The following is a 15,485-nucleotide window of genomic DNA, read 5'->3' on the forward strand; positions in this document are numbered from 1 at the left end:
CTGAATTACTGTCCTTTGTTCAAAGCAGACTTTCTATTATAACGTGAAGAATGTGTTCTCTTCCCAGTTCTTGTCTTCTTATATGCCGGACAAAGACTGATTTGATGAGAAGTCAAGTTGTGCGTTTCCATTCACCTCACACTTTGCTTTCATATTGTGATTTAAGTTCATTTGTTCTAGTTGGACAAAAAATCAGTGCATCAGTTTGCAACGTTTGTATTTGTTTTCAATAAATCAAACCCAAGTTGAGTAAATGTATGATTATCAAACATTGTCTAAAGACACTTAAATTGCAAACACAATCTACAGTCCCCGCTGAGGAAGTGGGTATTCAGTAAGTCAAAGTAAGATAATTGTTTTCTTTGATTTTGCTTCGGCTTCTTTTACCAGGATTAATTGTTTCACTTTACCTCTTTAAGACCTCTTAAGACCAACTTGTAGCTAATGTCCTATTAAATTGCTTTGCTAAATATGATGACATTTACACAGGTTCGGGTTCAACTTGTTAATCAATTTCACGAATGCAAACACATTGACTTCGTAATACTTTGCCTTCATGTTAGGGACGATCAGGCTTGTGCAGTAATGGACTGGCTTGACCTACCTCACTCCACTGTCTTGACAGTGCATTGAAGGGACACTAAAATGATGGATTTATACAGGGCCTTCCTCCTTCAGTCTCCTCAGTCATGGGTATAATTAATTATTGTGTAATTTACACAATGGTTAAGAAAGGAAAGCTTTTTTGTATTGAAAGCCTGCTGAGTGGGGGCTTTGAAAAATTGAATATCTTGGAAGAACATCCAGTTACTAATAAGAAAAGCCATTATTCAGAATATACAGTGCCTTGCGAAAGTATTCGGCCCCCTTGAACTTTTCAACCTTTTGCCACATTTCAGGCTTCAAACATAAAGATATAAATTTTTTATTTTATGTGAAGAATCACCAACAAGTGGGACACAATTGTGAAGTGGAACGAAATCTATTGGATTTTTGAAACTTTTTTAACTAATAAAAAAATGAAAAGTGGGGCGTGCAAAATTATTCGGCCCCTTTACTTTCAGTGCAGCAAACTCACTCCAGAAGTTCAGCGAGGATCTCTGAATGATCCAATGTTGTCCTAAATGACTGATGGTGATAAATAGAATCCACCTGTGTGTAATCAAGTCTCTGTATAAATGCACCTGCTCTGTGATAGTCTCAAGGTTCTGTTGAAAGCGCAGAGAGCATCATGAAGACCAAGGAACACACCAGGCAGGTCCGTAATACTGTTGTGGAGAAGTTTAAAGCCGGATTTGGATACAAAAAGATTTCCCAAGCTTCAAACATCCCAAGGAGCACTGTGCAAGCGATCATCTTGAAATGGAAGGAGTATCAGACCACTGCAAATCTACCAAGACCTGGCCGTCCCTCTAAACTTTCAGCTCAGACAAGGAGAAGACTGATCAGAGATGCAGCCAAGAGGCCCATGATCACTCTGGATGAACTGCAGAGAACTACAGCTGAGGTGGGAGAGTCTGTCCATAGGACAACAATCAGTCTTACACTGCACAAATCTGGCCTTTATGGAAGAGTGGCAAGAAGAAAGCCATTTCTCAAAGATATCCATAAAAAGTCTCGTCTAAAGTTTGCCACAAGCCACCTGGGAGACACCCCAAACATGTGGAAGAAGGTGCTCTGGTCAGATGAAACCAAAATCGAACTTTTTGGCCACAATGCAAAACGATATGTTTGGCGTAAAAGCAACACAGCTCATCACCCTCAACACACCATCCCCACTGTCAAACATGGTGGTGGCAGCATCATGGTTTGGGCCTGCTTTTCTTCAGCAGGGACAGGGAAGATGGTTAAAATTGAGGGGAAGATGGATGCAGCCAAATACAGGACCATTCTGGATGAAAACCTGTTGGAGTCTGCAAAAGACCTGAAACTGGGACGGAGATTTATCTTCCAACAAGACAATGATCCCAAACATACAGCAAAATCTACAAAGGAATGGTTCACAAATAAACGTATCCAGGTGTTTGAATGGCCAAGTCAAAGTCCAGACCTGAATCCAATCGAGAATCTGTGGAAAGAGCTGAAAACTGCTGTTCACAAACGCTCTCCATCCAACCTCACTGAGCTCGAGCTGTTTTGCAAGGAAGAATGGGCAAGAATTTCAGTCTCTCGATGTGCAAAACTGATAGAGACATACCCCAAGCGACTTGCAGCTGTAATCGCAGCAAAAGGTGGCTCTACAAAGTATTAACGCAAAGGGGCCGAATAATTTTGCACGCCCCACTTTTCATTTTTTTATTAGTTAAAAAAGTTTCAAAAATCCAATAGATTTCGTTCCACTTCACAATTGTGTCCCACTTGTTGGTGATTCTTCACATAAAATAAAAAATTTATATCTTTATGTTTGAAGCCTGAAATGTGGCAAAAGGTTGAAAAGTTCAAGGGGGCCGAATACTTTCGCAAGGCACTGTATACAGTATAGGGCTTTGGGTATACCTTGTAGGTTTTGTTATTTGATAGCTAATATTGCCTCTTTACCTCCAGTGTGTTCATACTGGTATGCCAATTGGTTGAGACAGGAATATTTTATTTTTAGCATGGAGCTATAATTTCTGAGGATTCTGATTTCAATATGCAGTAACTAGCAGAAGATGTCGAACGTTAATTTTTGGTCATAGTTCTCAGAACATAATTCTTTTCCTACCATCTCTCAACATCTGTTAGTATTGTAATTAAACAGCAGTGCTTCACTAAAAGAACTATATAATTTAAAAGCTTCAATCCTTTGACTCCCTCTCAATTTGATAAATTAGATGAAACCTGCAGATTATGTACTCAGGTTCAGTGTTTAAAATCTGAGGGTTCTGTTTTGTAAAGCTACAGGAAACAGAATTAAATGTGCTTGTCGTAGCTTTAAGTAGCATGGGACAAAACAGCCTCACAAAGCTCTGGGTTACAGGCAGAAACAAAATTAGGTGTAGACTTTATCTTTGATATCTGTTCAAGAATAAAATATATAATTACATAAGAAAACTGTAAATTGAAATGCACCACATTACCTAATACGCTTTACATATGAGCTGCTGCACCATCTGATACTTTCAAATGCTTGCATATTAAATATTAATGCATTTGTTTTAGTTAAGGGGATCTCTAATTAACCACTGCTGCTTGTTGCAGGATCTGTCAAAAACATTTAAAACACAGCAACACACCCATTAAAGAACTAACCAATTAACATTTAACAAGTTAGCTCAAGAAAATGTATGATTACATAACAAAGTTACCTGTCAGATAGTAATTAAAATATTATTTTATGTTTTTTTTAATTCAGTGAGACTAGCTACAGATTGGGGTCAGATAAGGTCCAGCAGAGTAAAGATAAGCAGCCTTACTGTAAGGAAGAGGCTGTCGAACCTCCCCACCAACACTTTCGAGAGGAATGAGCTAGGGAGCTGCTATAAGGGTGAAGTGGGGTAACAGGAAGGGTGCAAGAGAGATGTTCAAAGGAAAGTTCATACGTACCTGTAAATACATAGAAGCAGATGTTAGGATTAACATTGTGGAAAGGATCTGACTTTCCTCCCAAATTAAAAAAAATAATTTAAATATATTTTGCATTTTCTTCCAAGAAGATGCAAAATTACAAGTGGCATTTTACCAAGGTTAAAACAATTTTAAAGGTATTGCTTTTCATTATAATGCACAGCCACAAGAAATGTAGTAGTTCATACTGTACTGTATATATAATCAGCTAACTGTGAAGAAAAAGGAAATGCCTGACTTCTCTGTGCAATATTTATTTTAAGAGAAAGATACTTTGATACTGCTAAACGGTCGGAGATAACAGTGCTTTATTAAAATGCCAAAAGAAGTAGTCCGACATCTGTTGTGAAAAGCACTTACAGACTATTACGAAGAAATGATCTAGCCCCTTGTTGCAACAGGTATGGAGTCCCAATACATCAAGTATGACACATGATGAAAATGAGAAAAACAAGCAGGAATAGCATCCACCACCATCACAATAATTAATGTTAAAAAGTGTTTAATGCATAGTGTTCTAACCAGAGCAAATAGCTTTTTTTAAGGTCTTGTTTATCTGATAAATAGATAAAGATATTAGATATTAGATAAAAAGATAAAGCATACAATTTGGCATTCATTTTCAGCCTGAATACAACAGTGCACTAATCACAATGCATACAGCGATCAATCCAAAAACATTTAATTTTTTACTTGGCAAATTTTTGTAGGGGTGAGGAAGCTTGCAGAAAAGGAGCTTATTTTGTGGATTAAGTAGCGTCTGTTGAAGAGGTGTGCTGATTTTTGATTCTGTAAAAAATATTGTTCATTTTGACATCTGGTAGTTGACTTTACCGCATGTAAAGTCTCGAACGAAAATGTAAATGTTTTGTTTGTTTTTGGTTGCCTAGACATCTCCTCTCATGAATCATCTCTTGGACAAGGTGTGAGAGTGAAGCAAACTGAAAACTCAGGAATGAAAATATATGACAGTGTACAGTGTTTACTAATAGAGGAGTATCAACATTGCAGATGGGGACAAGTCCCATAAACAGCATCTTAAAATTTGTTTGCATTTTAGAACGGTTTAACACACCGGTATATCATGGGTGATCAAATTATTGTGTTGGTGCCTTTCAGGTAATTATAAAGCAAGGCGAGTTGTTTACATTGTCTGAGGTAAATTGCTCTGTAAGCCTTGAAATTGCTGTCTTTACACAGAACATTCTCCTTGTGACCGTTTACAATGTGGCTTCTTACCCTGAGATCTCTGTGGCAACAGGCAGCTGGAATAGACACCCTTCAGCTAACTGTGTGAACATTCATGCGTTCTTCTGCTGATGGCCGAGGGAAAAAAGATTTCTCTTGTCAGCACTTGCAAATAAGAAGACATTTTAAAGAAACTACTGTTTCACATACTTTCATACTTATAGTGGACCATTTCAATGAATGTAAATTATTCACTTATTTTTATGCTTGAATTCAATGAGCTTTCTACTGATTTAGGGTGCCGTTCTTTTTGGTCTTTTTTACAAGTTTGATGTAAATGCAAACTGCGGTAAAGAAAAGCTTTGCCAATGGTTATTTATGAGCCTGTGTCTCTGCTTCCTAGGGAGCCAAGTAGATGATAGAAATTGTTGTTCCACTGACTGAAGGAGCATGGATCTATGTACTGCTATTGTTCGCTTCTTAATTATTATTTGCTGCTCAAAATATAACAAGTTCCAAGATTCGTTTTCCTTTTACTCCTTACCCACTGGGGCATGCTGAATGGAGCCTCCATTTCCAGTTATTTTTGTACTTAATGACATCAGAGTGTTGCCTCAGGAGTTATCATGTTTGGGATGGGAGAGGAGTATTATAGTATATTGTTAACACCCAATAAAAATGATATGCTCTAATACAGAACTGAGAGTCTAGATACTGTATTTATACCATATTTTTATGCTTTGATTATCTGCCATGTACCCTATTTTCCAACAAAATATATATTTTGCTTTGTAATAAACATAAATGTAGGAAAGGAAAACGTTTAAAATGAATATTTATGAACACACCTCTGCAAAATGGTCTCAAAGCAAATTCTCCATCTCCTTATCAAGACTTCTTAGTAATACTTTTTCTTTGGCTTTGAAATGGTTTAAGCTGTATGACAAAATCCCATAATCTACTTCACGACTGCGGAGAGGGGGGTTTTAACGTGTAATTCCTGAGCCTCTCTAGCCTTCATCTTGGCAGCATTCAGAGAGAGGATGTGAAAATTATATATTCCACATTATAAACAAAGTGTTAGAAATAAACACAATGAAACACCATTAACAGCAGAAACCCACAATTAAAATTTACTGGGAGGCAATCAAAAATGCCTACTTTGAAGAAACAAAATCAACAGTTGTTGCATCTTAATTTCATTTCATGGTGAATCAACAGCATGTTGCTAGTGTTCAGTGCACTGAACCCTAGGAAAACTATCTAGAAGATGCGTTCCCAGATGTATTTGGAACACCCTAGAGGTGTCTTGAATTCTCAATGCTTAGCTGTTTCGCTTTTTCCATCACTTTATTTCTCTAACGCAAATAAACAAACATTCATCTTTCAAGTGGGATTGAGCAGCGGTTGGATTTTTTCTTCTACTGCAGAGAGACACCCAGAAGTAATGCATGAAGGCTGTATGTCAGGTGTGCTCTTTCACAAATTGTGATGCCAGTCTATTCATTATGATTCTCTTGTAGTTTTTTTATTAGCAAATGTAAAGCCCCTGCTGGATATGATTGTGCAGTAAGTCAAACGTTGTATACCCTAGTATATGACATATTATGGCACAGTCTCCATTTTCATGCAGTTAGGCCTAGAAAGAGATTGTTAAACACCTCTTTACTGCTACATAAGAAACAGGATCACATCACTCTTAGCCACCAAAGCAGAATTGTTAGGTTTGTGGTTTGCAGAAGGCTGTGCATAAAAACTCTTATTATCCCCTTGAGTGTGTGTGGTATAAAGCATCAGGAATGTGCACATACAACTATTTTTAACCTCGCTGGAATGGTGAATCTTTAATATTTTACTGAGGTGGTAGCACTCGTATAGTCAATTGCTCTCTGGCAGTACAGTCATCTGTGGAGTGGAGGTAATCAGTGGGAATCCATGATGCAACGCAAATAGAATACGAGAATAAAAGGATTCCAGGATGGGAAGTCGTTGCTGGTGTCGTTGTTCAAAAAGGCAAGCACCACAGGATCCGAGACTGAATTTTTTTTGTATCCCTCTGTGTTGCAAAGCAAAGATGACATTTGACACAATCAGACCTGAGGCCATCTCCCTGGGAAGGCAGAGAAATGTCAGGTCTGCAGAAAACGAAAGAGAGTGAGAGACTGTGTGTGTGTGTGTGTGTGTGTGTGTGTGTGTGTGTGTGTGTGTGTGTGTGTGTGTGTGTGTGTGTGTGTGTGTGTGTGTGTGTGTGTGTGTGTGTGTGTGTGTGTGTGTGTGTGTGTGTGTGTGTGTGTGTGTGTGTGTGTGTGTGTGTGTCCGGGCCTCTCATTTTTTGTGTGACTTTTATTGGCACAGCATTGTTCTGTCCTGAGCAACTATTCATCACATAAAAAACATGGAATGGTGATAGTTTCAGTGGGAATTATAACATTGTATTACTCATTCTAAGTCTGAATATAAACATGGAAATAGAAGAATGTTTATGCAGCAAGAGAAAACCACATCACATGTGTCTTGCTTGAGTTAATAACATTAACAGGTCTTAATTACATTGTTGTGAGACTTTGTGAAAAGACAAAAGAATTAGGTAAATGCCATTTTCTTAGAAAACACAATAAAAACAAAGTCCCCCTAAACCAGGGAAATTTAAATGTGTACCTGTGATGGGGCTAAAATGATTGTATAATTCTGAATAGAAACAGCATTAAATTGAGCATTCGGTGCTTTAATCCCCCAATGTGTGTCGCCAATGACATATTATTTTATTTATTGTGAAAGCTTTCAGTATCAAGTTTCTCATCAGTACTGTAGCTATTGATTTCTTCCTGAATTCTACCCTTGAGTTATTATTTATTCAAAAACCACTTTGACCACATTGATGTATTTCCCTTATAGTGTGCAAAGTAAGAGGGCACTGATATGTGTGTGAATATTGAAGAAGACTGAACAAGATCTAAACAAACTCTGAAACCTAAATGCAGGTCAGATGAAATGGTTATTGTCTTGAAAGGAAAAGAAAAAAAAACATAAGCCACAAGAGTGCCTTGCAAAAATATTCAGACTCTTCCATTGGTGTCCCGTTTGGGGATACATTTGCAAAATGATGCATTCTCATTTTTCAACACATTTGATTATTATTGTATGTAAAATCTGGAGACTCAAACTGAAGCATTCATAGAGTAAGGTACGTTACAATGAATATTAGACAAAGAGAAAAACATTAAATATGTTTATTGCATAAGGAATCAGACCCATTAACTCAATATTCGATGGAAGCACTGGTGGCAGCAATTTCAGCTGCTAGTCATTTTGGTCAAGTCAGAAATGTATCACAGCGCTGCCACCAACATGCTTGCTTGACAGTATGGTGGAATGGTGATGCTCTATGTTGAGTTTGCATCAGATGTAACACTTTGCATTTCGACCAGAAAGTTCCAGTTTTATCTTTTCTGGCCACAAGACCTGGCAACACGTTTCTGTATCACTTAACTATTTCGTTGAAAGCTCCATATGGGATCTGAGTTGGGTTGTCCACACTTCCATATGGGCCAGCTTTGCGGATTCCTTGGAATATTGTTGACTCATGGACTCTTCCTCTCATTTCCAATGGTGCGAAGCTGCCATCTATGGGATTATGACTGAATGCCTCTAAGTCAGAATTCCCCCCTTAAAGGGTGGAGCTCTGTAGCTGTTTCAAAATTGTCATTGGCCTCACAGTTAGTGTACATCCCTTCTCATCCTCCAGACAGGTTCCTCCTTGTCCGGCCGGTCCGTTTGGGGTGGGAAGGACACCCTCCTCTAGGCAGTGTCTGGGTACCTTCCACTTCTTAATGATGGGCTTTACCATGCTCAAAGATATATTTAGAATCATTTATACCCTTTTCCTGATCTGTGCTTATACAACCTTATACTGTAACTCAATTGTTCTTGAAGCTCCTTGGTATTCATGATTGACTCAGTGCTTGAAATGCACAACCTGATTGGACTGAGGAATCTCACAGAGACAGGTGAATTTAGAAATCATGCAATCCACTGTTATTGCACAACTAATTGTGTTGCCTATTAATGTAATTCTGTGTACATGAATACATTTAGGTTTACCAAAGAAAAGGTTTAAAGGCACAACGTTTGAAAACTTACATAATTTTGCAAGGCACAGTACGTAGTGTTTTAATGGTCTTTTAAAAGCTGCCTTAATGGAGGAGGGAGTTCTGTGAATACTGAAACATCTGTCATACACATGTATTGTGCTTCCTTTTAACTCTTTAAAATAGCAGAAGGCAGTACAAATAGAGTTAGTATGTCCAGAAAAGAAGAGAACAAAATGCCAGCAATCTAGTGCCAGATTGTTCGACTTCTGCAGGCGTTCACACTATTTCTGTGGCAATACTTAGTGTGGGCTGGTCCTTATAAGGACTTAAAGATGAAGTCTGTGTAAAGGAAGACTGGCATTTCATTTTCTTGACTTATAATAACATACATAGGCTTAATCTTGTTTCTGCTAGACAAAACACTAGGTGTGCACTGAGTGATCAGTGTGTGTGGTACTGATGTGTTGTCAACACAGGAGCCTCCCCCCGTCCCAATCCGAACTGCAACTAATTTTGAAATCTGGGTTCTGAGAGGCAGCTGGAGTGTGAGGAAATGCTGCTCTCCTGCTGGGGTCAATGGGGGGTCTGTACGTCGCTGTGCAGTGATGGAGCAGCAGGAGGGTGGGGGCTAGATTTATCATAGAACTCAACATTACTCTGCCTTGTCTGGTCCGAACATTTTTTTCTTAAATGGACGGTAAATGAAAACAGACGTGCAATTCTGTGTTGTATTCTGCCTCTGTTGCCAAACCTTCTCTGTGGATCGTGATATAATTAGACTTGGGTAAAGCAGAGTAAACAGACAGTGGTGTACAAATGAATGGAACAGAAATTGAAAGGAACAGCTCTGGAAATGGAAAGACAAATTTTTAACAGCCAACATTAATTACTACATGCTATGGTATGACTGCTGAGTACAGTATGAGCATAAGCACACAGTTGTGCACAAAAACTGTGTTGAACATACACAGTGTGTTTAGATTTCCAGCGGTCTAATGAGGTGTTTAGTCTGCCACTAGTAGTCAGTTTGGGAGTATTTTTGTGTGATTGAAAGAACCATATTTATTTTTTTCCTTTTTGCGATTTAAGAAAGTTGTTACCCAGGAATAAATGGACACAAACAGAATCTTAAGGCCCAAACATTGAGATGATTACCTGTTGCTCTTACCTGTTGTTTTGGGGTGATATCTTCAGTACTCCTCTACAAGCTTTTAGTTAATCTTCAGAAAGATCAGAGCATATTTTTCTCTCTAGCGCAAGGATAAATGCTTTTATATGACCATATTATTTTGTGAAAGGTTGATGCTTTGTGTTCACATTCTCTGTACTGTATATATCGCCATATATTCGACAGCTCAGGACAACCCATTGTGCCCTCCTCAGAAGGAGAATTGAATTAGATTGTTTTTCTCCATCATCATAAAATCACTGAACCAGAGAGAAAACTGGAAAAAGACACGTACGAAAAGTGTACAGCCCTGTCAGGAGACATGTACAGTAATTACCAGGCTGCCTCCTAATGCTGGCCCATGTGTTTCTCTGGTGGAGTGGGAGGAGTGGGAGGCTGCTAAGCAGTATTAATAGACTCCTTCTGCTCCACCAGCACAGAGTTCACGGGGAAAGAGCATATTCTGCCAAGCATGCAGTATTCTCTAACAGCACCCTGTGTTAGCGCTTATGAAATTATGCTCTCCTGCATTCTGACTAACAGGCTAACAGAACATCCTCAAGTTGGAATCTGTCTGGAAATTAACCTATTGGTTATGCTTTGCATGAGAGCAATATTCCATTGGGAATAAATGTGGATCTCACGTGACAGATCAATCTCCGGTACTTGCTACAAACGAATCTGGGATCTAATGTTCTTGGTAACTGTAGTTGACTTTACTACCACAACAAGCAATGGTACGTCTTTCAGGCTGTTTTAAAATGGGAACCTAATCAGTTTTCATTACCAATTTCAATCTGATTTCAATCACTTCATGGGTGTATCACCTGTAAAAATGTAAATGTCTGTGTGCTGCTACTTAAACTGTCTGAAGTGGAGTTAAATGTAACATCCTTTCTAGATGTTTCTGCCAGGTATGGAGTACATTCAGGTTGTTTTTAGCTAGAGTTAAAAACCTCTGCTCAGGCAAATTTCTAAACTTGACTACTCTGAGGCCTTCTAATGTGAAAATGTTGCAGCTCTAAATACACGAGGAAGCTGTGGTCACATAATTACAATAATGACCATGATAGCCTAGATGATTTGTTTATCATCATGAAAATATGTTCAGCATTGGTTCTGATTGACACTGATTTCTGCCATCTTGTTTTTATTCCATTGTCCTTTTGGTATGCTCCCATGCTTACCATCATGTGTGGTTTCCTGGCACCCGCCAGTGGTTTGCCTCAGAGATGCCTGTGTTTGAGAGGATAATTGGGCTTTTGGCTGGGATATCTTGGCAATGTAAAGTCACTTGGTAAATGTGAAATGTGTGTATCTATTCCTAGAATGCTAGACTGTTTTTTCCTGAATGAGTCTTATGCCAGTGTATTACTAATTCCAGTACAAATGGGCCTAAGTAACAAATGAACAAGTAACTGCTCCTGCCTTTATTTGCTCAGAATAAAAGCTCTGGAAGGTGCTTGTTTTGAAGCACGACCTTAATTCATTCTTGTCTCCTGTCTTACTGTCAGCTGAGGATCGGGATTCACTCTGGCTCCGTTCTGGCAGGGGTTGTTGGTGTGAAGATGCCTCGATACTGCCTGTTTGGGAATAATGTAACTCTTGCCAGCAAGTTTGAATCTGGAAGCCATCCTCGGTGCATCAATGTCAGTCCAACTACATACCAGTAAGTACATGTAATACTTATATAGCACTTTTCTGGACACTCTACTCAAAGCATTTTACTCCCCCCCACCAACACTAATGTGCAACCTGGATGATTCGACAGCAGCCAAAGTACACCAGTATGCTCACCACACACCAGCTATCAGTAGGGAGGAGAGCAGAGTGATGAAGCCAGTTCATAGATGGGGCTTATTAGGAAGCCATGACTGATGAAGACCAGGAGGAAAATTTAGTCAGGACACCGGGGTACCATCCTTACCCTTTTCGAGAAAAGACCTGGGATCTTTAATGACCACGGAGAATCAGGACTTTGGCTTTCTGTCTCCTCCAAAGGATGGAACTTTTTACAGTGTAGTGTCCCCATGAAGTTTGTGTTAACAAGTTTGCATCTCCCTATGCAAAGGAAGAATTAGAAAAAATAGTTTTGTTGAAGCATAGAAGCATAAAAGATGATAATGGAACATTGGTTACCCTTTTCTCTACAATGTTACAATGAAGTAGAAATGGAGAAGTCCATCTTAAGAATTCACTTCTCTCACAATTAAATTCAAATGGCTCATTAGACAAAGACCATTTCAAGATAGAATATATTTTTTCCAGAATGGTAACCATTGCAAGCATTGTGAAGTATTGTATAATGGACCAATTTATTCCTCTTTCCTTACGTGTATGTGTGGTATCTAATCACAGCCTCACTCTCTTTATGAATGGGTTCGGTGTTCTTTTTTTTCTTTGGTTTTTGTTAAAAGTCTCAATATACAAACTCAAAAGTTAAATAATTTTCAATTCTATATCGCACTTTATTACTGCATCATAGAGCAAGTTTAAGACATTAATGGATCCTAAGCCTATTATGCTAAATCTTCAGATCAATATGAAAAAAATTCAGCATGTCACCGAATCATTTTCCATTGAATAAAAAAGGCAAATGAAATTGCCCTGAACTTAAAATTGAAAATGTAAAAAAATAATTCAAAAGGATTATATTATGGTCTTTTTGTTACGTTTCCTTGCCTACTCACTTAAGCCTTTCCCAAGCATAACGTGTCCTTTTGATTATAGAAACCCCCTCCTACACCTGAGACGTGAAAGATGATAAGTCAAATACAGTATATTCCAAATTTGGTGGGTTTATAACAAAAAACAAATAGTGACTTTATATTAAAACAAAGACAAAAATGGATATACTTTTTTGTGAACCTGCATGTAATTTCTGAATGAATAATGGGTTCAGGATCTCATTGATGTTTAGTCAGCCATGAACTGGAAACCTATTTTCCATCTAAAGGTAGTAATGACTAGGATTTTTCTTGCTTGTAGGTAGGTAATTCCATTCTAGCCACACACCATAGCTTATTGGTGTAACGAGATCAGGTCCAGGCTCCCGTGAAGCATAGTTCAGGACCCTATGCAGACGGTATAATCTGGAAGTAAGTGGAGAAGGACATCAGGGGAGGAGACGAAGAGGATCAGGACGGGTTGACAGATAGGGGGGTGTGACGATGGTGATCCGGTGCTTGGGGGGCATGGTTTTGGCATGGTTTCATGGTTTCCTATCATGGAAAACTGGAGTTAAGCAAAATTAGTTGAACAAGTATTTGAGCTCCCCTTACTATACTACAAGTAAATTAGAGTTCCAGCATATGGAATTAATCAACTGTTTGATTAGGTTTTTTTTTTTTGTATAATCATTGACTGTATATTCATACTTAGAAGAGATCTGTGCAGAGGGGACAAAGGATTTGGAGCATAAAAACAAGAAAAGCAACATTGTCTTCAACTGAAAGATGAAAACATGTTTGCTTAATATAGTTTTTCAGATTTTTTTATATGCTTTCAATTGTATTTGTCAGGTGTATTGTCATCTGCACAATGTAATAACGACATTTGACACCTCTGTCATACAGTACTGGAATAATTAATTAACCATGTGGTAAATTTAAATCGACCTCACCTGCTTTTTCAGGCATGATCTTTATAATAATAATAATAATAATAATAATAATAATAGCTTACACTTATATAGAGCTTTTCTGGACACTCCACTCAAAGCGCTTTACAGGTAATGGGGACTCCCCTCCACGACCAATGTGAAGTATCCACCTGGATGATGCGACGGCAGCCATAGTGCGCCAGAACGCTCACCACACATCAGCTATCAGTAAGGAGGAGAGCAGAGTAATGTAGCCAATTCATAGATGGGGATTATTAGGAGGCCATGATTGGTAAGGGCCAATGGGAAATTTGGCCAGGACGCCAGGGTTACACCCCTACTCTTTTCGAGAAACGCCCTGGCATTTTTAATGACCACAGAGAAACAGGACCTAGGTTTTACATCTCATCCGAAGTGTTCCCATGACTATACCAGGGCATAAGGACCACACAGACTGCTGGGTGAGCGCCCCCTACAGGCCCCTCTAGTACCCTTAGTACTAGCAGCAGCAGCAACCTTAGTTTTTCCCAGGACGTCTCCCATCCAGGTACTAACCAGGCTCACACCTGCTTAGCTTCAGTGGGTTGCCAGTTGTGAGCTGCAGGGTGATATGGCTGCTGGCAGGAACACATACAAACTTTAGATTGTCTGTGTTCCTGCAGTGGTCCTCACAACTGTTTAGCTATGTAGAGCATTGTTTTGCATTTTAGCTACAAGAAATCCAAAGTACACAGGGAGAAACAGAGTGGGTAGCAGATTTCTACCAGTTGATTTTGCTGCAGAAATCGGTCATAACATTATGAGGACTGACTGATTTGTATTATTTTTATGAGTGCATTTCCCATCATCCACTTTCTAACTGCTTCATCCAATTCAGGGTCTATCCTGGCAAGCAACAGGTGCAATGCAGGACACACCCTGGACAGGACAGTGCATTGCAAGGCACACTTAGACACATAAAACTCACACAATGGCCAACCTACCAGTATGTATTTGGAGTGTGTGAGGAAACTTGAGCACCTTGTGAAAACTCATGCGGGTATGGGGGAGAACATGCAAACTCCACACAGATAGCACCTCGGGTCAGGAAATGAGGCAGTGCTACCCACTGTGCTGCCATATGGCGCACATTGCTGCCTGGTTGTCTTTGAAGTTAAATAACAATTTCCTTGCTTTTTTGGAAACAGCAGTAGGGGTCTCTGCCTGCCTCATTAGAATTCAGCCAAATCTATCTCCTTGTTCCCTAAAACACACTGCATAACAGCAATAAAGGCTGTAGTACAAAAGAGGGTAGATTTTCTGATCACTAAATGGTGACACTATTTCACAATCAAAGGGAAACTACATAAATTGTTATGGAAACCATATACTGAATTTAAAATGAAATAAAAAATCAGAGACAAATGTGTACTCAACATATTATCAAAATCTTTGTTCAATGTTATGAACATATGCTGTGGCTTGCATAAAAGGGATAAGCATTAAACATTATTTCCTTATACAGTATGTATACAGTATACTGTATATATATTCACAAGACCACCAGCTTCCACCTTTGATACATACAGTTATACTTATACTGTTACAGTAAAGACTTTAAATCAAAGCTTTTACAAAATCCATAAATATTTAACAGGAGACTTTAAAAGGGAATACATATCCAAACCTTTAACATGGATCACGTCTGACTATTCATTTCCATTTCTTTGTCTTTCGCAATAATGTCCTTGTCCATGAAAATGACATGCAGAGAACAAACTTTGAACAGCTTCAGTCCTCCCACGGAAACCTTATAATTGAATCATGTTGTGAAATAATGAAATAAAATCAGCATAAAGACATAAATGATGATTTTGAATTAGGTAGTAGATCGTTGTTTGAATGCCTTTGC

The 15,485-nt window shown here is 38.7% G+C and overlaps 1 protein-coding gene across 1 annotated transcript in view; it reads left to right on the forward strand.

The window, feature by feature from the left end:
- Positions 1 to 15,485, forward strand: part of gucy1a2 (guanylate cyclase 1, soluble, alpha 2) — a 46,368-nt gene that overhangs the window by 25,078 nt on the left and 5,805 nt on the right. The window contains exon 7 of the mRNA XM_088639191.1: positions 11,508 to 11,662. Coding sequence (XP_088495317.1) covers positions 11,508 to 11,662 — 155 coding nt within the window. The remainder of the gene's footprint in view (positions 1 to 11,507; positions 11,663 to 15,485) is intronic.

Source organism: Lepisosteus platostomus, chromosome 7 (genome assembly GCF_059453375.1).
Source record: "Lepisosteus platostomus isolate fLepPlt1 chromosome 7, fLepPlt1.hap1, whole genome shotgun sequence".
Lineage (NCBI taxonomy): Eukaryota > Metazoa > Chordata > Actinopteri > Semionotiformes > Lepisosteidae > Lepisosteus > Lepisosteus platostomus.